At 40.8% G+C, this 24,715-nt stretch overlaps 1 protein-coding gene across 5 annotated transcripts in view; it reads left to right on the forward strand.

Moving 5' to 3' along the window:
- The window catches only part of UNC80 (unc-80 subunit of NALCN channel complex), a 132,173-nt gene that overhangs the window by 39,601 nt on the left and 67,857 nt on the right, over positions 1-24,715 (forward strand). For 3 of the 5 annotated variants that reach the window (XM_086465169.1, XM_086465168.1, XM_086465170.1), the window contains exons 20-26: positions 59-165; positions 670-769; positions 5,510-5,682; positions 11,701-11,913; positions 16,960-17,095; positions 19,651-19,784; positions 23,323-23,488. In XM_086465169.1, the coding sequence (XP_086321295.1) occupies positions 59-165; positions 670-769; positions 5,510-5,682; positions 11,701-11,913; positions 16,960-17,095; positions 19,651-19,784; positions 23,323-23,488 (1,029 nt within the window). Of the gene's footprint in view, positions 1-58; positions 166-669; positions 830-5,509; positions 5,683-11,700; positions 11,914-16,959; positions 17,132-19,650; positions 19,785-23,322; positions 23,489-24,715 lie in introns of all 5 variants that reach the window. The other 2 variants (XM_086465166.1, XM_086465167.1) reach the window with 1 other exon arrangement.

A 24,715-nucleotide genomic window follows, 5' to 3' on the forward strand; every position in this document is an offset into this window, starting at 1 on the left:
AACAGATTCTGCTTGGAAGCATTTTCAGAATTGTCCTGAGTGGCTTATTCTGCAACAGGGAACTGGCTGAAGCGTTCCTCCCTCTCTGGCCTGGCTGATGGGGTGGAAGATCTCCTAGATATCAGCTCTGTCGACCGTCTGTCTTTCATCAGGCAGAGTTCCAAGGTAAATGTGTCACGCTGGATTGCAGAGCGCTTGGAAGGACAGGATCTGGCTGGTTTTAGCTGTCCAATGAAACATTCTACTCAACATGGACATTGCAGCCAATAAGACTCGGTCGGAGAAGTTGTAGAGTGCCATGGGAATTCTATGGGTACTGGAGTTTTGCAGCTCATGGTGAGGTCTAGGTTAAACCTACACTGTATTTGACTGTGCCTTGGTTCACTGAGAGAGAAATGCAGGCTCTGTCAACACACTTCAGGTTTAATTGTTGGTCACACTTCTCCTTCCTTCTTTGTGCCTTTACAGCCTCTTGCGAAAAACAAATCCTTTAACCAGAAAGCTTAAAAGATGAAGTGCTTCAGCATATGTAAATCTGTGCAGACCCACTTGTGTTGCTATGGTGATCCACTATGTTACAGCCCCTCTGTAGATGCTTTATGTCTAAGCAAGGAACACCAAGAGATAGTGGTACAGTGCAGCCTGACCCAGCCCTCTGTCTTTGCACAGGTGAAATTTACCAGCGCAGTGAAGCTGTCAGAAGGAGTGGGGCCAGGAGGTGGCCTGGACAACGGGCGAGATGAAGAGGAGAATTTCTTCAAGCGTCTTGGTAAATGGCGCACCTGCCGAAGACACCCATCCAAGCTTCATCACACAGAAGAAAAAGATGGTTAGAAATCAGGGTTCTCGTCTGCTTTTTTCTTTCTTTTTATCTTTTTTTTTTTTTAAATATCTTTCATTCTGTATTTTACCCCTTTCCCTTTTTTCCTGCTTTCTCCATAGTTTTTGTATCCATTCTAGCCTTCTCCAACTTTTTAGTCTTTATAACTGTTTTCTTTCCCTTCCTTCTTTCTTTTGTTTTGATTTAGGAAAAACTCTAGTAAAGTCAATTTTTTAAAAAATCAAGACTATCCAAATAAATTGTGCGAATACAACGTTTGGGCTTTTAAAATCAAATTGAATCAATACACTTGAGAAATTAATGCTTGCTTCAAAGCACTTATTCAGTTCAAAATTAGGTGTGTAAATCTTTCATTGCCTGATATAACAATGGGTGTTCCATCAGTTTTTTTGTTGTGTTTTTTTTTTTCCAATTTGTAACCATTTGACAGTTTTAGCAAAGATCAGCACAGAAACGGAAAACCTTGCACAAACCTTGTTATAATTATCTCTTTTCTTCTGTGTTTGCATGTCCAGTGTCTGCATACCATTTGTTAGGGATGCTGTCCTTTTTTCTTAGCACACAACATAATAATAACAACACTACTTTTCCTTTCCTTATAAGTATATTTAATTGCAATGTATTTTCAAAATCAGCAATGTTTGAAAAGTGCCTTTTATGAATAATACAAGGTCATGATATAGTCTGTTTTAAAATGTCATGCAGTGATTCACATGCTCATGTCCTCAGCTCAGAGCTCATCCTTGTTGTCAGGGAGACAACCTTGAAGTTCTGTAACTGCTTTTTCAAGAAAACCCAACCTGACTCCCAAAAACACACAAAAAGGAGTAGATTTTCTTTTTGACCATGATTTCTGTAGCTTTACGGTATGTTACATTCTCTGGCATTATGTTTTTTTGTTTTCTGACATTACACTTTGAGACTGCATTGTATGTATTTCACCATCGTTTGTCCCAAACCTGCAGTGTAATGCATGTAAGGCACTGTTGAGGCAAGTTATACTAGTAAAGTATGAGCATATCTTGCCAGTGTAAACTGGTCATCGCTGCAGAAACACTGGTGGTGGTTTTCAACTAGCTTCTAGGTGAAAATATCATTCCTTTAGAAGGAGAATGCATCAGCCCAGCAGCTTGTTGGAGGTTGGTAGCTGACGGTGAATACCCCCATTATGGAAGGAACCGCATTGTTTTCTTCATACACTACTTTGTGCTGGAGTAGGTGTGAAATGCTTCCAGCATATTTTCTCCCATCTCTTACTGGGAACAAACAACTGAGGGGCAGTGAGATCTTTATACACCGCCATAGCTCTTTCTAGAGTGCTCCTGTGAGATGTCCTTCATATTTTCTTGTAGGAAATATTTTTTTTTCATCTTGCTAATGCTGATTTATGCCACTGAGTTTGATTCTGCCTAGAGTGCCCATACTCTTGATTTAATGGCACAGATTTAGTCTTGGCCCTGTGAGGACCAAAAGCCTTATTCAGTATGTGTGGCACATCTTATGTCTATACAAACTTCAGATGACACAGTAGTATTGGCTTTTTGAACTTTGGAAGCGTTATTCATACTTCAGCCTTCTGTGAGTAACATCAGAATTAATGTAATTAATGAAGAGAACTTGAAATGTCTTTTACATATCTGTGAGAGAAGAGATGTGCATGACATATGCTTGGTTTTGACATACACATGCATTAGAAATACCATAATAAAAGTGGTGCAATGGTTTAAGGACAGAGACCCTTGTGTGTTAGTTTGAGAAACAAGCAAATTGTCTAAAGATGTTGGTGGGGAGGGTTGGGCTGTTGCCTGATCACTAGCTGAAGTAAAGGGAAGGTAATTAAATTTTATAAGGCAAAGTGTGACAGTGAAGGAACTTGTATCACCATGTCCACAAGGATCTCTGGTATGCAATGAAAGCCACATACCATTAGCAAAAATATTAGAGTAGTTGTACATGCATGTGTGTATATGCATTTGTATCTCCGTAGTGAAATTGATGTAAGGCCTTTTCAGGGTAGGACAGTTTATAACACAGTAGAACAGCAACATTACAGAGGGCCTTCATATTTCCAGTGCTTCTGTGTCTTCCATAAGGATCAGCAGGTTTTATGTGGTTATGGAGAAGAGACTAAAAGCCTATTGAAGGTGAATGGGCATACTATTAAATCCCACAAGGTATGACCCTAAAGCACTGTTTTGGAACATATTTCTGCTTTCCCATTCTTGTCATTCATGATGCTATGTCATTACTTTGCTCATGCTTTTTCCATGTGGTGTTTCTTCTTGTGTTTTTGGGTTTTTTAACATAGTAGACTAAATTTAAAAGAAAGTAGACCGAGGAGAAATACATTACAGTAAAAAAAAAAAAAAAGGTAGAATAATTTGTCATATAATTTATGAATTGTAATCTTCATCGTGATATATCATCTAGATCACTGGAAATTCTGTGTTGGATATTTATGTAAGCATAAGTATATGTGTGTGTGTATCTGTATGGTGCATATGTATACATATATATATATATACACATAAATATATGCATATTTATGCATAACAAAATGTTTATTTTAATGATCTTTTTACCTATACCAAGAACAAGCATATATATAGAAGTGAGTTACAGTATCTTTACATGAGACCTTTAATGTTCCTTTGGGCACTTACTGAAGATGTTGTGAGGGATTGCAAAATAGCAGCACAGGCTAACCACAGCACGTGCTTGCTCTGAGGGGTGACCTTGCATTCACATAGGAAGCAACTGTGTGGGCAGGAGCTTGGGCATCCAGTGTCCTCCTGTGTTAGGAGATGGTCTCTGCTCACTAGGTGAGATTTTTCTGCAGGGCTGAGTCACATTAGCACCAAGCCAGTGAGGGCTCCCCTGCTCACAGCAAGGCTACTCCAGGATGGGTGTAGTGGACGACAGCCATTAGCTGCCTCGTGCAAAGCTTCGACAAACTGCAAGGCTGGGACTGCAAAGGGCTGTAGTGATAGACTGTAGGTAGTACTACTGAGCCCACGTGGACAAAGCCTCTTTATAGTGGGGATTAGGGAGATGCCTTAGGCATGCCTTTCTGTATCAGAAAGTGAGGTTTCTGTTCTTTATCTCATACAGGCACACTGTAACAGGGGCCTGAATAGGAAACATTATCAGTATCTCAAATGAGTTAGTGTTACACCAGCCATAGCAAGAAGGCTCAGATAGCATGCTACAGGCTGTAAGGAAATGGGAGGAGTTGGAAGAAAAGGGTATTTGTGCCTGCTCATTTATGTAAGTGTTCTACCTAGTCTTTCTACTTTGTTTGTTTGTTTATTCCATTTTGATGAAATATTTCCCAACATAAGAACATTTTTTTTACTGGAAAACTATATACAGCTTGACTGGAGAGAGGAAAGCCACAGACAATGTAAAGAAGTCTCTTGAAATTTGATATACCTGTCTTGAGGGCAAAAGTGAAGACCTACGTTGTCATTTTCTGTTGTGACTGTTGTTTGTGTTACATAAGTGCTTTCCAAGTAATTCTGGGGAGTGTGATCTCAAATGGAGTATTAAGTTTCAGCCATTCTTTCCTGAGGAAAGAGAAGTCACAAAGTCCTGTAAAACTGATGTTTTGCCTCTTATCTTTCAAATCCATGTTCAAAGCCAATCTTGAATTCTCCACTCGGTGTTCTCTTCTTCAGTGTTATTATCCTTCAGTATTCTGTAAACTTTGCACTTTTACATGTAAACAGGGAGAGTATTATGGACAAAGACAAAAAGCCCAGAAGCTGACTATTCTTGTTTTGCCCAGCCACCCTGATCGTGAAACTACTTTCCTGATTTCTCATCTGTCTTTCTACCACTCTCTCAGCTCTGGGTACTGACTGCATAATGATCTGCTTTCAGGAGTGTTTGTTTCAATCAGCAGTGGGATTAGTTGACTTATGTGAACTCTATATATGGAGGTTAAAATTGTGCTTGAAGGAAGCCCTGGAGTGGGGCGCTAACTCCACTTTCAAAAGGAACTCTTATTAGGGAGATTTCCATCCCAAAGAGTGCAAGACATTTCAAGGGAGAGAGGCTGGAACAACAATAATACCTAGGAGTTGAGTCCACTCTCACTTTGGGTGTTCTGGTAATTGAAGGAGATGTGTGCCTAAAAAAAGGCCAGTACTTTATTTCCACATAGAACATTTCCAATATTTGCTACTGATTTTTCTGTCCTAGTAGATGATGTATTACAAAAATGATACATGAGGAATAAGGTTTATGCGTGCTCCACTTTAACGTAAACTTAGAGGCAATAGAGAAGTGAGATAGGAGATTATTCAGGAAAAACAGACAGTCAGCAAGATGATTTGTGTTAAAGAGGTGGGGAGGAAGGGCTATATCCTGGCTCACCTATGTTGGAGTAGATCCTGGGCTTTCACACTTCGTATGGTGGAATTGTTTTGGGCAGTCATCAGTATGACCAAGACCAGAATCTGGCTTGCTGCACGCCTGTTTTGCAGAAGTCATGAATATTGTAGAAATGGCCTTGTTATCTTCAAGATAGCACATGAAGGTGAGGAAGGGATTTAGACCAAGACTGTACTCATCAGGATTTTTGTTCCACTTTTATTATTGGTGAGAGACTGTGTTCCCTTCTCCTTACCCCTCCCTGCATCCCCTCTGTACTCTCTGCTTCTTTAGGTTGCCATAGCTTTGATGATCACTTGACCTCCAACCAAGAAGGAGGAAAATCCAAGAACGTTGTGAACCTGGGAGCAATCCGCCAAGGCATGAAGCGCTTTCAGTTTCTCCTGAACTGCTGTGAACCAGGCACTATCCCCGATGCCTCCATTTTGGCAGCAGCCCTAGATCTTGTAAGTCATTCCTTGGTGTATTTTTACCTGCTGAGTGAGAGCATGTGCGTATGTGGTGGTCCATTGTCAGTCACTAATGCTGTTCATGCCCGCACAGAAAGCAGGTAAAGCATCACAGCAATGCCTACTGGTGATGGTGGTGTTAGGCGGAGTTTTAGCATTTGTGACTGGATGAGTATGCAAACAAACTGGATCCTTTTTTTGTTACATGGCTCCCCCTAACTAGATTATTGCCAGTGCAAAGCTTTTATTTTCAGACTTCAAGTTTTGCTCACAGCCATTCTGCTTCTGCTCCTAGTGTCAATAATAATCTACAGAATAAGGATTGAAGACTGGATAACTACCTGGAGTTCTGACAGTTATAAGTACATTAGGCAACACTGAACTACTAGGCACCAGAGCCAGTCAGTGGAAAAAACTTCAAATGTCGGACTGTATACGCTTTTAAATGGACATATTGGTAATTTGCCAATCCAAATCAAAGAACACACAATTCAGTCCCTCCTTCCTGGTGCCGAGGGTCTCTTCTGTATCTTCCTCCTTTTCCTTGCAGGGGCTGTTTTTTTTTTAACAGTCCCTTCCATTTCTAAAGCAGTGGCATTCAGCCTGGGCTGAATGGGCCAGTTGGTTTCTGTGAGTTACCTATGTGACAAGCACAAGATTGTGACAAATACAGCTATGAAAAGCCAGCCAACTATTAGCAACTTCTCTGCTCTTCTACTTTGTTGCAGAAGTGTTTGGATGTCTGCAAACTGAAAAAGATTGAAAACCACTGCTCTCAGAGCACCCACATCCTCTCTATCCCTTTGTTTTCCCACTCCCCACCTCTCGCCTCTGATTGTCATGACAATTGTGCTTATGTTCAGGTTTTTGCTCGCTGCTGGAGATGCCAGACTTATGTACTCTCCAATTCTGCTAGTTCTGTGCCCCCTGAGTTGTGCTGCCTTGCCTGTTCCATAGTTGTAGGAATGATACATTCTGTGCACCACTCCTTTATATGTTCTTAACATTGCATCCTTAGGCTGCAGATTCAAGCAAGTCTGCATTTATATTGGCCCAGAGTTGCTGTTGCTATCAGTTCACATCTAGCTCTACTGTTTGGACCGGTCCCTGTCCATCTTCCAGTAGACAAGTGTTTTCTTCACTAGTTCCCACTCTTCCTGTTGGAGATTGTTGTCTCTCTGGCTGGAAAGTATGGAAGCAGTCCCTACAGAAGGTAGGGAAGCCTGTCTCATGCTCTCACTGTCAGAACTGGTTCCTACCAGTCAGGGTTGCAGTGAGCTCAGAAGGTGGCTTGGGTAGATAGTCACTCCTGCTGGGTGTGCTGCACAGACAACTTCATTCTTCAAGGCTGCCAGGCTGCTGCTCCATTGTGAATTCAAAACTAACGCAGGGAATGTAAGGTGCATGGGCAGAGAAGGAGCTCATTGCTGACAAGTATGTCACTAAGATCATTCCGGGGATGCACTGATCTATGTGCTAATAAACCAGACAATAAAACAGGGGTTTGGCAATTATGTCCCTATTGCCTGTAAATGTCTTATTTTTTAAATTTGCCAAATGCCTAAGCTAAAGACCAAGTTACTCTGTGCCCACCTATGAAGTTAACTGGAAACTACTGGTCAGATAAAACTGTTTGAAGATGTCTGTTCCGACTTCAAGAGCTGGCTTTTACAAAATAGAGTTTGATTCTATCTCCTTTCTGCAGAATGCCATAGAAGGCTTTGGTATCAGAATTTCTAGAAGGTCTGCAGTTAAAGATGAAAGAAGCCTTGTTCTAATTACAGACTTGGGAAGCGCCTTACAAGTACCTGCTTAGCTGACATTTTTGTCTACAAAGTATTGGAGATACATGGAAGTTAAGAAGTCATATGCACTGCAGGTTTCAAAAGATGACAGCTTGTCATCTCACTGTACTGCTTAGTGCAATGTATGCTGTTATGGAAAATTCCCACATCTTGTGTCAATAGAGCACACCCAGCAGAAAACATCCTGGTTTGTTGGTTTTTTTTTTTTAACTTCTGTTTTCAGGCTTTTGAAGTAATAGTTTGAATCAGGTTTGATGCAAATTAAAATCTGCTTAAGTAATTTTATCCAGCCTAGTTGCTATGGCAGCCTTTAAAAAATGAAAGGCAAACAGCTCCACTTTCAGTTCTTTCACAAACTTTTTGAGCATGCTTTTTTATGCAGATTTTTGATATTCCATTCTTATACCAACTTCCAGGTCTTTGATCAGCATGAATGTTTATACAGGTTTGCCACAGTGATTTAAAGAAATTAGAGCAATGAAACAAAGTCTGCATCCTTATGGAGGAAATGATTTATTTATATGTTAAACTGAGTAATGCTTTAGTTTTACAAACTGCGTAGTTAACATATTTTCCTAGAAGCAGCATCCATCCTTGACTGAATTTTATAAAACTACAATCAATTTATGCTTTGCAAACATTTAGTGACAATTGGTAATAAGTTGCGGACAGTTTCACCCTTATGTCACCAGCTTAAATCCAGACTTGGCAATAATAAAATTTATTTTCTTTCCCTTTTTGAGACATTTGGGAGGTTGAAAGGCAAGTAATATGATATTTCAGTCTGTGGTCAAGTTTCTGCAGAGCTTTCCAATAAACTGCTGTCTAGCATTGCATAAAGATGTTACCTAAAGTATCCTAACTAGACTAGTGTGAATGACTCAGGTGGGGAAATAAAAGCTTTTCTTTGACCAGTTTAACAATGTGTGACACCCATCACCATTAAAATTCTCCAATAAGATTTGTGAGCTGATCTGTTCTAACATGTAAATGTCTCATCCTTGTTGAAATGCCATAATGGCATTGCTTTATGGCAGGACTGTGTTTGAGATGACCTGCTACGTATTGGGATGGCAGAAGCGAAGTCTAAACTGCAAGAATACTTGCCGGTATCCTGACTACATGTCACCCAGGGTCTTAGGCAGGGTCTGTTGTTCCCACGTCCCTGTTTCCAGAAATATTTGTCCATAGGAGGGCATATGACCTGGAAAGAAATCAGAGATTGCTCCACACAGGTCCCCAGAGTAGATGACTAGGAACAGAATCAAAGAGCTGTGTCATGGACTGTACTTGACCATTTTTAGATATAATCTAAGGGATTTGAACTAATGTTTTTGAGGCAATTCTCCAAAACATTGGTTAATAATTTACTCATGACCTGTCTTCATGTACCTGCTAAGCTATTTCTCATGCCAGATTTACCTTGTGGCTAGAAAAAGCAGTGGTATCCAGTCAGCATCTTTTGAGACTACTTGAATTTACTTTATTTACTTCTAAAAGTAGATTGTTGCTATTTTGCACTGCCTTTTTTTTTTTCTTTGAAGAAACCAGTGGAAATAAATTTTTGCTGAAAGTGCCTAGTGGAGTGTAAGAAAGAGCACAAGGAAATTACCACTGGTTGATTAGTCTTATAAAATTCATTATCCTTGAAAACAAAACTGGACTCTGTCATAAATCTCTGCAGAATCAGCTTTACTTGAACAGTAATGTGATGCTGTAAAATTCTAAATCCATTCTGTATTTGGTCCCTCCCACCCAGGTCATTGCTTTTGCTGTTACTGTTACAAATCAGGTTATCTGTTGAAGAGCTCCAATGGGAGTATTTGAAATTTTGTTAAGAAAATGATGGATTCTTATTCATGTCAATCTATACAGTACAAAAACAATTTTCAAAAGGCAAAGCAAGATAGTAGGTCTAATGTTAAAAGTGGACTTGAGAACAGTTTCACAGGCACAGGCAGGCTTGTGAGAGTATTGCTGCTGTGTTAAGCTTTGACAGTGACCATGGAAACTTGTGTTCTTTTCAGCTATGCATCACCTGCCTGATTCATTTCTCTCCATTTGTGATGTGTTTCTCTGTGGTGTCAATCCATCCCTGTCCATTCTGTCACATCTTCATCTTTCTCTTGCTGCTGCTTCAGGTTTCTCTGAGCCTCAGGTAAGCAATCACAGGCAGATTGTGTCCCGTGATGTTCAGAAAGTCCTCCTTCATGCAGGAGGTCTTTTCAGTGATTTTTTAATTTGGAATTCCTGCTCCTCCCCTTTACCCCCCATCCTACGCATCCTACTTTCGTTATAGTAGTTGACTGCTTCCGTAATGTTTACAACACATATCTTTTCAAGATTGCTATACGCTAAGAAATTGTGACTTTGCCAATGGTGAACAGGAGGAGGCTAAGGCTGGGCATTCATCTTTTTGTGTATGTCTCCATGTCTCCACAGGTATTAGATTAGTTTGTGACAATAAAAAAATAAAATCTCACCTATTCTGTGTTCCATATTGCATGTGAGCAACAGGTAATTTGTAATGGTTTTTAAAGGTGCTAGATACTAGCTTTGTTTCTGGTTGTCAATGAGTGTCTGGCTTCAGATTTCTGCCTTTGTTGTCAGAACATTGGGCCAGCTTTTAAAGTTCTTATTCAAGAGAATTGCTAAAATATTGCTGTTTTCTTCCAATATTTTAATAAAATACAAGCAAAAAGCTGCTACAGGACAATGTGTCAGGAAGCAATTAACATTAATGTTAATGTAGATAAAACCTATTTTTTTAAACATTTTTATATTTTTGCCAGGCCCCTAAAAGGCTTGACATTTTCAGTCCTGTTGGTAGTAATTTCTGGCTGTAAGTTTAGCTGCAGTACAGAATTTCTTAAATCAATTCCCAAACTTTGGAGCATTGGTCAAAAACTTCTTACTTTCAGCTTCTGATGAAAGCACTACTGGAGGCAGTATTTAATAATGTTCCACAGACCATCTTCAATGGTCTCAGGGTCAGTCTGTTATTTATGGACCACAGATGAGGACTCCCCTTGTAAGTAGATGCTGATCTGTTTAAATTATCTCATTAAAGCTGTCAGCATCTAAATGGGTGGAACACACATTTGTGCTCTGTGAAATCCCTGTTAGGGAACCTTTCAAAGCCAGCTTGTAAATTGTGGACATTGTTGTATTCTTAATTTTAAAACATGCTGGCCACAGGGGCTTTTGCTTGTGAAAACTGCAGGAAGGGGGAAGCTAAATGGAAATGAAGAGAACAATTTGCTTTTAGTCACTTTCCATGTCTGTAAAGATGTTATTTTTGCAGAGTTATAGACTGCTGGGAAGAAAGCTCCTTCCTGAGTCTAAGCTACTCTTTAGGAAACAAATTACAGTGTCCATTTTTGAACGTATTTGAGAGTTTCAGAAGCATTCTTTATTGGTCTAACATGGATCCTGCTGGCTGATTTAATACAAACTAAGATACATTCAATAGCATTTCTCCCATTAAAGAAAAGTGCTCTTCCAAGCTGGGTGCCAGAAGATTTTCCTCTGGAAAACAGTCAATCACTTAGAAACTCAGCTGCCTGATGTTGTTTCAGTACCGATGCTTGCTAAGACCACTGAAGTTAGGCCAGCAAAATTTTGCTGACTTATGCCAGTAATGGATTTCACTCTCCATATCTGCTTTTAGAAGTGCGAAACAGCACTATTCCTAGTTTCAGCAAGCCACCATTCATGCTTCCACCCCCAGGGTACACAAGCAGAACTTAACACGTCAAATGCTAGGCTTCACGTGGCCATGCTGCATTTGCACTTGCAATATTTGCAGCCTTACCAGCAAAGGTGAAAAGAAAACTTGACTCATTCCTCCAGTAAGTGTTAGATGCACACTTCTGCTTTATGGTAGTTACATGGTTTCTGAAAGAAAGCATTACAGAGGGGTACTGGTACAAGCTTGTCTGTAAGTTTATAATGTGGCTCTTTCTGCCCCTCTAGTGGTTGGACTAAGCGTAACTGTTCAGTGTTGATGAGCCTTGGTTTTATTAGCTCAAGAGGAGAGACTTACAGCAGAGATCCTGGTTTCACATTTTGATGGAGAGATTGCTTCGTCTGTGTGACTCCATGGAAAGCTTGCAAAGCAATTGATTAAAGCACAAAATCCTCCTTTAATGTTCAGAGATTTTTTTTCCAATGTTTTTGTATTTAAGGTGATTTTTTGCAAACACTTTAGGAAGCTCCAGTAGTGGCGAGAGCGGCCCTGTTCCTCGAGTGTGCACGTTTTGTTCACCGCTGTAATCGTGGCAACTGGCCTGAGTGGATGAAGGGCCACCATGTAAACATTACCAAGAAAGGCCTGTCCCGTGGACGTTCTCCTATTGTGGGCAACAAAAGGAACCAGAAGCTGCAATGGAATGCAGCTAAGCTTTTCTACCAGTGGGGAGATGTAAGTGTTTGTTTCTCTTCTACTTGCATTAAAAAAATATACCAAAATGTAAAGGTAATTGGATTCTATACAGAATTTCAGTTCCAGTAAAATTGGGACTCACAAGCCTCCCTTCCAATTTGCACTTCACAGCCTGCCAGGATCAGCTCTTCTCCTAACGGAAACAGACTTTGTTAGGATGTAACAGTGTCCATTTCCCTCTCCTCCCCCTGCCGTGTTCCCTCTATGATTAATTTTGTCCACTCTCCTGTTTTCAGCACTTGTCATATGTGAATGCCTAAGGAAGAGTAAGAGCAGGTGGTCTGATACTACTTGCTTTTTTCTAGCTTCAAAGTATTTTTAGCCCAGGGCTGCTTGAGCTAGATGTGGTGCTTTATATTTAGTAATAGATTTCTCTTTGACGTACTTTTTCAGTCTCTCCTTGCACCCATGCAAAGTGTTAGCACTCGTCATTCTTTGGCAAGGAATTCTACGGGACTACTACATGTCACCTAAAGAACTGTCTCCGTTTGTTTTGGCCTTGGCTTCTTCAAGTTTTATTTGATCATAGTCTCTTACCATATAGGAAGAAGGCAATTGTGCTATTTGACCCTGTCAGTACCACTTGCAATTTCATTGGAAACCCACCAGAGTATACCTGCTGAAGGTCTGACACTTATTGCAAGTCATTTCACACAACTCAAAATAGTGGGAGAAGTTCCTTTGACCTCTATGGTGCCTGTTACATGTGTCTATCTGGAAGCAAGTTTTGTGCTTCTCACGTCTTTTCAGAAAACCAGAGATTTTTACAGCAAGCATCATGATCCAAAAAAAAGACATAAAATCCAAGGCTCAGGGTAATTTGAAAACCATGTATTCTGCAGACTTTGGGTACTTACATAAGCCATGCCAAAAAAGCCTTGCTCACCCGTATTCTCCTAGATTAAATCAACAGACACTTCTCAGTGGAGCACATTGTAGGGACCCTTGAGCTAGTGCTGACCATGTCAGTACATTCCCACAGCAAAACACAGCCCAGGGGGAGAACCTAGCTTGGGTCTAAGCGCCCAAGCTAAGCTTTGTCTCTTGGCAGCTCTCCTCCTTTCATTAGCTTCAGGCTAGCTCAGGGAATGCCACCTGGGCACCTTACTCTCTGTTATGTCTCAAACACAGGTGGCTGTCTTAATAACAGCACAAATACCAAAATTCCTTGAAAAACTACATCGTGTGAGTGTATTTGCTTCTATATTCCACGAGGTCACCACCTTAGCCTAACTCCTTTGAGAATGACTTCCAAGTGGATAACATAGGAATACATAGTACTTGTATTTTTGCATGCGTTGCTGACGGGACTATCCATCTCTGTTTGTGGACTTTATGCTTCTAGGCAGTCCTTTTTTTCAGATTCTGACAAAAATGGGAGCAAGCAAGTCAATAACTATTAGAAGCCAGTTAGATTCCCCCTCAGCCATCATTTTTAGAAACTGAAATAGCCTGAGCTGGAAAAAGTCCAGGAAGGTTTTCTTTTCAAAACATTAAAGTACCACCACATGATGCAAGGTCACAGGATAGGAGCTAGGGAAATCTGATGTCAGGCAACATAGCATCATTCTCTTCCCCTTAACTGTAATGGCATTATAAGACTTATCTGGATGCTTTCTCCATGCTAGGAATAGCGTGTGTTTGCTAACTGCCCAGGAACATCCCAGAAGGGAGAAGCTTTAATTTTACTTTACTGTAAGGCAGGAGATTTGGAGAGTAGTCTTTATAGTGCAAATTTCTTATCTTTTTTTCTGCAAGGCATCCTGCTGCTCTCTATTTCTTCTCACTGGAGTCTAAGACAGTATTGTTAACCACAGCATCACTGGCTCCCAGACAGACTCATGCTTCAGGATTGGTCTACATCTAGCACTGCTGAGGTGCAGTTCCTCTGTGTTCTTTATGTTGAATGCTGGGCAAGACTGGCCCTCTGGCACAGCTTTTGCTCCCAGAGGCTGTTTCAGATGAAGCTGTTTGCAAGCATAAGCAGCAGCCACCAGACAAGCCTGTAGGGCTGGGACCCTACAAGCTGTTCTCCTCAGGTGTCTGCTTCTATTGTCTCTGACCAGATTCCAACCAAATAGGCTGAATCGTGAGGAGAAACAGCTTTCTGTTGCAGTAGTACAGGCACCTGCTGTAGAACATGCTGCTGTTTCTCTGTGTTAACCTGCCCGTTTCACCATGGGCAATATCAGCATGAAGGGTGGAATGACTGTGCACTCACATAGCTCCTAAGCAGCTCCAGTACCAGCTCCATACTACCAGATCCATGTCAACACTACAGCACGCCATCCTTGCTGCTTGGTGGTGGCAGAGCTGCTGCTCTGGAATGAAGATTCTTGGACAAAAAGAAAAGAATATATTAGTGTCTGTATGCATTAAGGCCTTGTTCTGTTTTTTCTTGCAGTAAATAAGGCTGGAAATTTGTGGCAATTGTTTGTCATTCCTTGTCTGTCATTGCTCACTAATTGTGATAAACAGTGTTATTGTCAAGGTTTAGTGAGACAAGAACTAATGTAAAACCTTTTTTCCCCACCCAACTCCTCTAATTCAGCCTCCCTAATAGCCATCAGAGAATACCAGTAGTAAACTCTTTCCACATGAACTGGGATTTGGACTGCCTGTAACAGTGATAAGCCTATTGAATCAAGCAATCTCACTTGTTATGCTGTCTTTTGAAATAATACAGTGTTAAATCTGTTGTCATCAGGTTAGTCTGTCACTGCCTTTGGCTGCTTCTGTTAAGAGGCATTTTCTTCTAAAGTGTGGCATGCTCTCCATTTGCTAGGAAAACCAGGCATAGTTCATGCAGATAATACATGTTCGGAATTCAGTGCTCATTAGGTAGGCACCTGTGGGATTATGTGTGATCGCTTTAATATTAGGGTGGACAACACAGCATAAATAATACGTGATAAATTGCTGCTTTGTGGAGAGGCATGCAGAATGATTTTTCACTTTAAATGTCTGAAACATGAAAGGGGAACAAATTCGTGAGACATGTGGAGTTTATTTAGCAATGTGCATGCTCACAGATAGCTGAGATTGGCAACTGTGTGCATCAGCTTGCAAACCACAACCATGCCACCTTATTCTCTTTGTGTAGCAGAGTCCACCTTCTTCAATGTCCTGCATTTCACAGGAACTGCTTAGAAGCCAAGAAGAACACTCGCAATAAGTGATTGTTTATGAATGTCTGCATCACTTCGGCTGAGACAGGAAAATTACGTAGTGCTGCCATGACCATCAGTTCTGACTTGTAGAAGCTTCAGAAATCCTCTTTATTATCTTTCTCTGAAACTATCCCAAAACCAAAAAGGCCAGATGGCAAGTGCTGATGAAAACTCTGTAATTAAACACATTTCCTCCCTTGCAAAGTGATGATATCACAGGATAAAGTTTTACATACTTGTCTGTGTTCTCTTCACCTACACACCGCAAAGAAAATCAAGAAAATCCTTTAAGAACTCTGAAGTGTCTTAGCAGGAAAGCATTCTTGCTAACACATTCTTTTCTATACCTTTGCTGAGAGCACTGTGAGGGGTGTTTACATTCTGATAATGATGCTGGCAAACATCTATGAATAAACAATCAGTGCCTTTCTGGAGAATGTAAGAGAATTCAGAAGAAATCTGTCTGTGTTCTTTACATGGACCCTCTGCACCATTACCCATGCACCTTCCCAGCTTTTATATGCATATTGCCACCTCATTTTTGGAAAGTACATCAGAGAGTCTCTCCTTTAAAGACAGAAGCAGGCATGGGCATTCAGCAGTTTTGTGGAGTAAAACAGGGACTGTTACTGGATTCCTAAGTCAGAGGATAGTTTTTAAACAGAAGATACACATTCTCAGTGGAAAGATTTAGAAAAAATATGGAACACATATGTTGAGGAGAGAAAGTGGAAGAATGTCTTGGTTTGAAAGACAGGTGTCTGTGGAGGAAGGCAGGAGCCTCCCTTGAAATGGAAAGTGCAACCCCCTTCCCTCCAAATTATTATAATTTTGAAATTAACGGGCCTTCAGGCAAAGATATGGGGAATAGGAATAACAGTTCTTTACTAATATATATATATATATAAAACACAAGGCAGGGAAAAAAACAAACAACCCACTGGTTTACACTGACAGAGTCAGAAAATACAACCTGACACCCTGTTAGGGTGGCAGTAGCAGTCCGATAAGATGCTGGCTGCAGTCCTCCTGAAGCGATGGATGTAGTTCTGTTGAAGTAGCTATCAGGGAAAAGAGTCTGGTCTTCCTCCGAAGGTCCAGTGGTAGGTAGGTAGCTCTTGTCCTCTGGAACTCCAGTGGGGGGAAAAGCTCCTCTGGGAATCCAGTGGAAGAAGGCTGCTAGGGTGTTCAAAATCTCCGTTTTTATTTGGCATGGACTGCTTGGCTCCTTCCCCCCCCCCCCCCCCCCTCCCCGGGCGGAGCATCTCACAATGGGATGGGGAGTCGTGAGGCAGTTCCTTGATGGGCCGTTAACAGGAGATAGCCCAGGAGCGAGTTATCGATGGGTCAGGCGATAAGGCATTGTTGTGCCCAGTAACAGGAGATAGTCCAGAGGGGGGAGGCAGGGAGCACCGCCCCACCTGGTCTCAACAGCTCCTGAAGATGGTAATAGAATATTTTTTTTTCCTTTTGGCACATTTTACACTGTAACCCAGGACAAAGAAACTCATACAAAATAACGACCTAATCTCCTCTTGCCTATCATGTGCTGGTTCAGGGTTTTTTTTTTTTGTTATTTAACCAAATCTGCAAAAAATTTTCATCCTGAAATTTGACACTGTTCACAAATTTTGCTTGAAAAGAAGGGGGGGAATAAATTATGGATTTGGTAGCAATTGATCTTCTGTCATCTCTTTCTCTGCTTTACCGCACTTCACAGACAATAAAATAAAGCCAGGACATTCTGTTCTAGCTGGAACATCTCCACAGCCTACACAGGGCAGAGCCATGGACCACCAGTGAGTTGGGCTGAAATCCTCACCTCCTTGTGCTTTCTCTTTCTTCCTGTCTGCAGGCAATCGGTGTCCGCCTCAACGAGCTGTGCCATTCTGAGAGCGAGAGCCCCGCCAACCTGCTGGGCCTCATTTATGATGAGGAGACCAAGAGGCGCCTGAGAAAGGAGGATGAGGAAGAAGACTTTTTAGATGATAGTAAGGAGACTCCCTTTACTACAAGAACCCCCGCTTGTAAGAACCTCTGCTTTAGGAGCACTTAATTTTTCTTCTCTTTTCATCCTCTTGCCACCCAGCTGTATTTCCCAATCCCTCACCTTCACCCCGGCTTCTTCCCCTATTCTTTCTGTGCCTGGATGTACTGAGGGACTTTGAAGGAAAAGGGAGGGGGGAAAGCAAGCAGTGAGTTGCAATTCCTGTATATTGGCAACTGCAATTGTAAGCAGGGTAATAAACTATTTCTTGAACCTTGCTGTCACCTGAGTGCCAAAAGTTGTTCAGACTCCCATTCTTCCATTTATTTCTGCCAATATATTTGCTTTTCTGTTTCTTAACATTGAAGAGTCATCTCCTTACCTCATGTGAATTGGCACAGCTCTACCAAAGGCTTTTAAATCCTGACTTCAGAATATCTGCCTGATTCTTAGGCAGAAATATAGCACAGTGGTATAAAAAGTATCATTAAAAAAATCTGTATAACAAAATGACTAAAACACACACATTTGTGCCTGTGTGTACATAAGGGGGGGTGGGGGGGGTGGTGACAGATCACTGAATCTGAAACTCTAGATAGGCATGCAAATTATAACAAACCCTGTGAATCAAAAAAAAAAAAAAAGTCAAAACACATACTGTTGTAGATGTAGGTGAAGGTGGTAACAAACGTGTCCTCTCCAGACACCATTTGTATATCCATGTGTGCTGTAATGTATCGGTTCCTGTGTACATGTACTGTTGTTTGCCATTGGATGTAGTGTGCTAGCACTGTATGTGTATCTTCTTGTTTCTTTTTCTGTGATTCTGGGTTTGTTCTTATCACTCCATCAAGGCCAGATTTGGAGTAGAGAGGAGTGGGTGGGAGCAGTGAAATGGCATTTGTGGGAAATGATCTCAAGAGAAGGTACTGGCCCTAAGCTAGGCCTTCATATGTGCCACTATGTATGTGGTGTGCCAGCTCTAGCAGCTACATGAATGTGGGTGGCTGTTCTGGATATTTTATTGGCCCTTTAGGAGATACACCCAAAGCAGGAAGAGCATGCAACCAAAATTTTCCCTCTCCTGCACCACAAATAAACAATTGCATTCCCATGGCTGAGTCACAATCTTTCTTGTTTCCTGTTCAGCCACTGATACCAGGCACTCAAGGGGATGTGGAGCTGCTTTAAAAGTGTAGTGTAAGACAAGAAGAGAGAAGAGGTTGTGGTCTAGAAAGCCATTTAAAAGCTCAAGTACTCTCCTGAAAGCCAGGGCCTGAAAATAACTGATTTGCATTCTTCCTGAAGGCAGAGATTTTTCAAAACCTGCCCTGTATGCTGTAGGGAGTAGACTGAGGAGCATAGAATACACAGTTCGATATTCTGTTACACTGTACATCTCATCTGTATTTGATAGTTCAGTTTATTTCAGTCCCTACAAAGTCAATAATTCATTACTGGTAATGTATAGAGAGGAATTAGCAAGCATCACAGAATTAATCTGGTTTTATCTGATCCCTGCAGTGTCCTCTCACTTAGTTGGTTTGGACTGTTTCTTTGCAAAAAGGAATTAGATCACACATGGGGGAAATCAAGTGAAAACACAAATATCTCTGAAATGTATGTAGATGGTAATATCAGGCATGGATGTGGTTGTTGGCACTACTGATTTTTTGTTTACTTTTTTTGCTGTCCATTATCCTAAATAGTACTTCTCAAATTGATCGAGCACTGAAGAATCCTTCATACTTTTCAAGTTTTAAATGGCATTAGATGGGTTACAAAGTATAGGGCTTTTGAAGCTGATTGTTTAGACTCAGTTGAGACAAAACTTCAAGTATTTTGATAATCCCTCTTCCCTTTCCCACTTTGTTTTATGTTAAGCATTTGAATGCATAATTTGATTAACCATAGAATCATAAAATGATCTGGTTTGGAAGTGACCTTAAAGATCATCTAGGTTTTCTCTTTATTATCTCTAAATAGCACTTGGATTCTCTGCACAAATAAAGAAGCCTGATTTCAAAGGAGACTGTGTCTTCCAGTTATCAGGGTGGTAACTAATAATAGTCATAGTACCTCTTCGCTGGCTAGTCATAACTCCATGTATTTTGAGAAATTTTCCTGTATTTGAAAGTGGCTCTTTTCTAGAACTGCAGATTTGGCTGAACGTAAAACTGTAAAGGAGAAGAAGGGTATCTACTTCTTAACCTGTATTAACTTTAAAGAAGGTGTATATAAAATGCTGTAAGACCATGTTAGTCTAGTAGGTACTTCACCATAATATACTATAATATATACTATTGTACACTATAGTGTTACTTCACTACAATACATTATAGTATAAATACTGTAGTACACTACAGTGTGTTAGTACTGTTGTATGTGCTGGTAAATACATGGATTGATGTTTGACTATGTTCCTTTTAGTATAGGAAAAAGTAGCATAGATAGAATGCTTGCATTGTGCATCATATGTGAAAATGTCCATCACCTCTTGGCTCCAGATTTTGTATAATCACTTTGCTCACCATAGAAATATTTAACATTTTTTCCTAGGCACTGTGAATCCTACCAAATGTTGTTGTCCTTTCGCGTTGAAAATGGCAGCCTGTCAGCTTCTCCTGGAGATTACCACTTTCCTTCGAGAGACCTTTCCCTACATGCCCAGGCCACGTACTGAGCCTCTTGTGGTAAGTGGACAGCAACATTGGAGAGGTAGCCATGCCCACAGAAGTCATTGGGCTCTGGGCCTGTCTGAGAGTGGGGCAATAACTCAAGTGGATCTCGGATGCAGAGAGAAAGGAGCTGTTGTCTGGTGAACAGAAGATGGGCAGGGCACATGAAATGGGTTGATTAAGAAGGTAAGACATGTGGAAGCACAACATGTGCTGGAAGATCAACCAAATTTCAAAACAGAGAAGAGGGCAGCAGATGACTTGAGAAACTGAGTATGGGGGACCTGAGAAGTGTGGGAGATAGAGTGCAGGAGGTGACATCTCATGTGCTACCTAGCTGATTAGGAGGGCCAGTAGACAGAGAACTGAACAGCAGTTAGGAGAAAGGAAAAGGATGATTTACAGATAATTTGTTGGAGCTTAAAAGTTGCAGACTTTTAGTTTGGGTTAGACAAGAGAATTGAAGGGACTGGGGGAAGAAAGGAAAGAAACAGAGACAAAGCAGCAAGGAAAGAATAAATGAGACTGGGAGAGGCACAGGCAAATCCTGGTGTGAATAGTTAGCTAGATGACTGATTAAGTGACAACTAATTTTGTGAATAGGAGAACCCATGAAACTGGATTTCCAGTGTTTTATTCTTGTGTGGCTTTTCTTATGTTTAATAATGTGGTTTAACATTGCCTTCAGCCTGTTCCACAAAATACACGAACGCTCAGTTATCTTTTGTCAACTTGGGTTGAAGGTGACCATCAGCTTCAGAGATGGTTAACATGGAATGAGATGAGAATTGAATGGCAGACACGCAGTTTCATCTTTTAAGCCTAATTTATTTAGGAAATCAGGATAAAAATTTTAAAGAAAGAGTGAGAAGTAAAGTTTCCAAGTGAACATAAAGGATTCAGCTCTGCTATTCTGTTTTTTTGTTAATGATGGATCAAATTTTGCTGATGACGATTCTGCTTGGCAAGATGTTTGGGCTGGGCATTATTGTAATTGAGTTCTGAAATTCGTTTCAAAGGCTGTAGGCGACTCAGCCCCCAGATGTGCAAGAAGTGCGATTTAAAAAAAAAACAGGGATAAATTAATCAGAAGTCTCCTAAACACTTTCTCGACATTTTTACCATGTGATAAAGGATTGCATCCAAAAGCAGGATAATATGAGGGTTTAAAATTCATCTCAGTAAAGTAGTTAGGCTTGTCACTAAGAATATGTTGGGTGATGAAGATCCACAGAAATTTGTGCTTTTGTGCCAGTCGAAATTTAACTGGTTAATAGCTTTTCAGACTTGTATATGCGAGAGAAAGAGGAGGAATTATTCTATGAGGCATAGGCAGAAGAAAACTTAAGGTCATGTTATGCAAGAGCCTATCAGAGAAAATGGCCATAGAGTGCTTCGTTTAACTTTGTTCAGGAGGGAGGGGGAGGCAGCAGGGGGAAGAGCCAACAGCACTCTAGATTAAAATATTAAGTCTCTGTATTTGTGGAGTGATGCTTCATTTCCAAGATAATCAGGTACATAATGGTACAGTCCGTAAGGCTGAAATTCCAGTAGAACAAATCTTATTTGCCTTGGGTGTCTGTAGGCATATCTGTTCCATAGATAACAGCACAGACTTACCAGCCTTGAAGAACTGAAGCATTTGCAACTGAACTAGTTGCGGTGAACCAGTTTAACTACCCACAGTCCATCCAGACTTGCCAGGCCGAGGCATAATCACCCATACCTATGTTACAGTGAGGTAGGCAGTCCTGACTGAATTTTCAACCAAAGCCTATTACTGAAGCTGGTGGAGTAGATACAAGCTCACTTTGCAAATGGCTGGGAATAATGAATACATTCTCTTGGAGCCTACTGCTGCTAGAGCAGAGCCAGAGAACAGGAACTTGTCATTTGCTGTGGTGGAAAGTCACCCATTTTAGCTTAGCATTTGCCACAGATAGTCAGACTAACTGTGTGCTAAGAGGATGTATTTTATGCTGTTAGTTAATTTGTGGGGGCAGCAATTTCTAGTGTAAGCATGTTGACAAACAGCTGGGAGGAGTAATGTGTTTAAACGCTCCAGGGAGGGAAAAACTGACCATGCCCTAGGAATATACCTGTACTGCTATCACGGCTCAGTTTATGCATGCTAATTTATGAAGCTGCTGTAATTCAGACAGAGCTGATCACAGATTTTTATCCTGAAATGTTTTAGTCTTTGTTTTATATCCTAAACTTTGTTAGATACATTTTAAACTATTTACATGGAAGTTTTCAGTTCCCAGGTTTTGTTACTTAGTAAAGTCAAAATATTTCCCTTATGGCACTCAAGTGTTAGATTTTCTGACAATCATTTATGATAATTTTCACTGGAGGTGCAAATATGACTGCAAATGGTTAGGGACATTCAGCTGGTATTCGATAGGCTAGTTAACCCATTTCAGCACAGATCAATCTAGAACATAAGTTTGAGAAGACCTTTTTTTTTTTCCCAGACCAGCTCTTAAGTTAGCAGACTTTGTCGCTACCCAAGTAGATCCTACTAACTTCTGTAGGAATTTTGTATGTAAATTACAGCATGAGATCTCTTGAGCCTGCAGAATTTTATCTGGAATTACTATTTTGGATAATTTCAGTGATGTTATCTTTCACATTTATCAGCCATTTACTCACAGCAAGGAGCCTTGTGTCATCTTAGATTTCAGCTACTTACATTTTGGGTGGGGAGATCATAAAGCTGATGACATCCCCAGTCAAAAGAAGCAAATGATGTTCTTAAAGAGCCAAACATTTTAACTGTGTTTGCCAGTGTGGGAGTTTGCAGTCTTTCTTTCACTTTTTCTAGCTGTGGTTAGAGAAACTGAATGATAATCCATAGCTTGTGGAATCTTGGGACTTTTGCTATTTTGGCTCAAATCGATAGCCAGTATGTGGCACAAATGGTGCCATTTCTGTTAACAGGAGAAAATTATGGTGCAACCTAGTTTCTCTGTAGTGCAATGCTGTTTATTTTCCAGAATTTAAGTGCAAACAATTTTTTTATTACTCCTTGTTTTCCACTGTGCCCTCAGCCTGATCTGCAGACAGAAAGTTTGCTCTGGGCCATGCTGTTGTGGCTGCCACACTGTCAGCTAGCTTTCTCTCAGCTTTTCTGGCTCTGGTGAGTACAGTGGAAATGCATTCCCTAATCAACCACAGGGAGCCTTTTGGACTAAAGACCTAACCATCTACCCAGCATCTTGGGCAACAGCCATCTTTTATTGCCACCTATCCATTAGGGACCATTCATGTGTTTTCCCCTTCACGAGCCTGCAGACAGGGCACCAATTCACTCAGCAGCGTTAACCGGGACTGTGTGTTAACAATAGTTAACTCTTCCATCCTGACAGCAGCTCAGTGTGCTGCAAGCGCAAAGAGGAGTTGGATTAGAAAGTGTCAGGGTAGATGTACAACTGTGTGACAGAAGTAAATTCCTACCTGAAGCAGTTCTTCCTGGAGATTCTGGGGTTGCAGTGAAACGCATGGGGGCTCATATCGCTTACACATCTGTGTGGTCTACATTCTGCTACAGGATCTGGAGAGCTGCAGGCTGCATCTGGACCCTGAGATGGACCGGCACAGGTATGAAAGAAAGATCAGCTTTGCTGGGGTTCTGGATGAAAACGAAGATTCAAAGGATTCCCTGCACAGCAGCAGCCACACCCTCAAATCTGAGGCTGGCTTCGAGGAGAAAAAAGGTTTGTCAGCACAATAAGGCTTTTGTATTCTCAGGGCTTGTGAAGTGGCTCTTGATTTTATGTTTTCATTTGCATAGACTGTGTTAAAAAGCAGTGGCCATGGAGTTACGTGGCTTTGAATCATTTCTGATAAGCTTCTGGCCTTCAGGGTTCAATATAACAAATGTGAGAAGCAAAGATGTTAAATTTTATAAAACACTGCTGTGACTGAAACTGATTGATAGCATTGCAAGACCTCCAAAAAGGAGGATGCCTTGTTTGAATCCATCTCTCAGTGGGATGCTGAAAGAAGCATCACTATTTGAGTTACTTTAAAAGTAAAGATCAAAAGTGTTCTTGTTTCGGTTTATGCTGATTACAGTTTTTCATTTTGGGAAAACCACAGATAGGAGGGAAGATCATGATCTTTCTGTGAAAATCCGTACTGGTTTGGAAGTCATGACATCTCACAAAATTAGTGTTTGATCACTTGATCTCTTGAATTCTTTGCTACCACATGAAACATACACACACCTGTATGGCTTTTGATGGCTAGCAGATTAATGTTACCAACATACTGTATACTGTACAAGTAAACATCAAGCTTACTGTGTTTGCTGAGAACAGCAGATTGTTTTCATTTTTGAGCCATCTCATGCAAAACCCACATACTATCTGATGGTACAAGTGTTGCAACACAATATACAGTCATTGTGCGTATTTGCAATTAAACTGCCAGACAGTTACCTGTAAATGATTTTCCCTCTAACAAGTTTTCTAGAACTGTTTAAATTCTGTCTCATAATAGCCATATAAAGGTGCAGATGTTTGAATGATAATTTTGATGATTCTTTGAAAAGGATAAATGCTTGATGATTGTTTGAAAAAGATGGAGTCTGTGACTGATTATCCTCTAGGAACTGTAATGTGTATTAATGATTCAGAGGAGATTTTCAGGGGGCTTTGGATAAAGTTTGCTTTGTCTTCAGCTGTGACCCTACCACAATTACTGGAGAAAGTATTAGAAATGCTTCCAAGACTTATATGGTGTAAAACTGCCTCCAAAATTGCATGTCAGGTGGGACAGTTACCCTTGTGAAGACAGACAGGTATCCAATGAAGAAAGGTGAGCTGGATAAATTCATGCTCAACCTCATTTTTTGTACCTTTGGCATACTGGCAGCCCAGAGAAGGACACAGCCTTGTGGTATGTCTGATAGTCTAAGATCAGTGGGATAAGATGTGTCT

This window comes from Leptosomus discolor, chromosome 5, assembly GCF_034619465.1.
Source record: "Leptosomus discolor isolate bLepDis1 chromosome 5, bLepDis1.hap2, whole genome shotgun sequence".
NCBI classification, from domain to species: domain Eukaryota; kingdom Metazoa; phylum Chordata; class Aves; order Leptosomiformes; family Leptosomidae; genus Leptosomus; species Leptosomus discolor.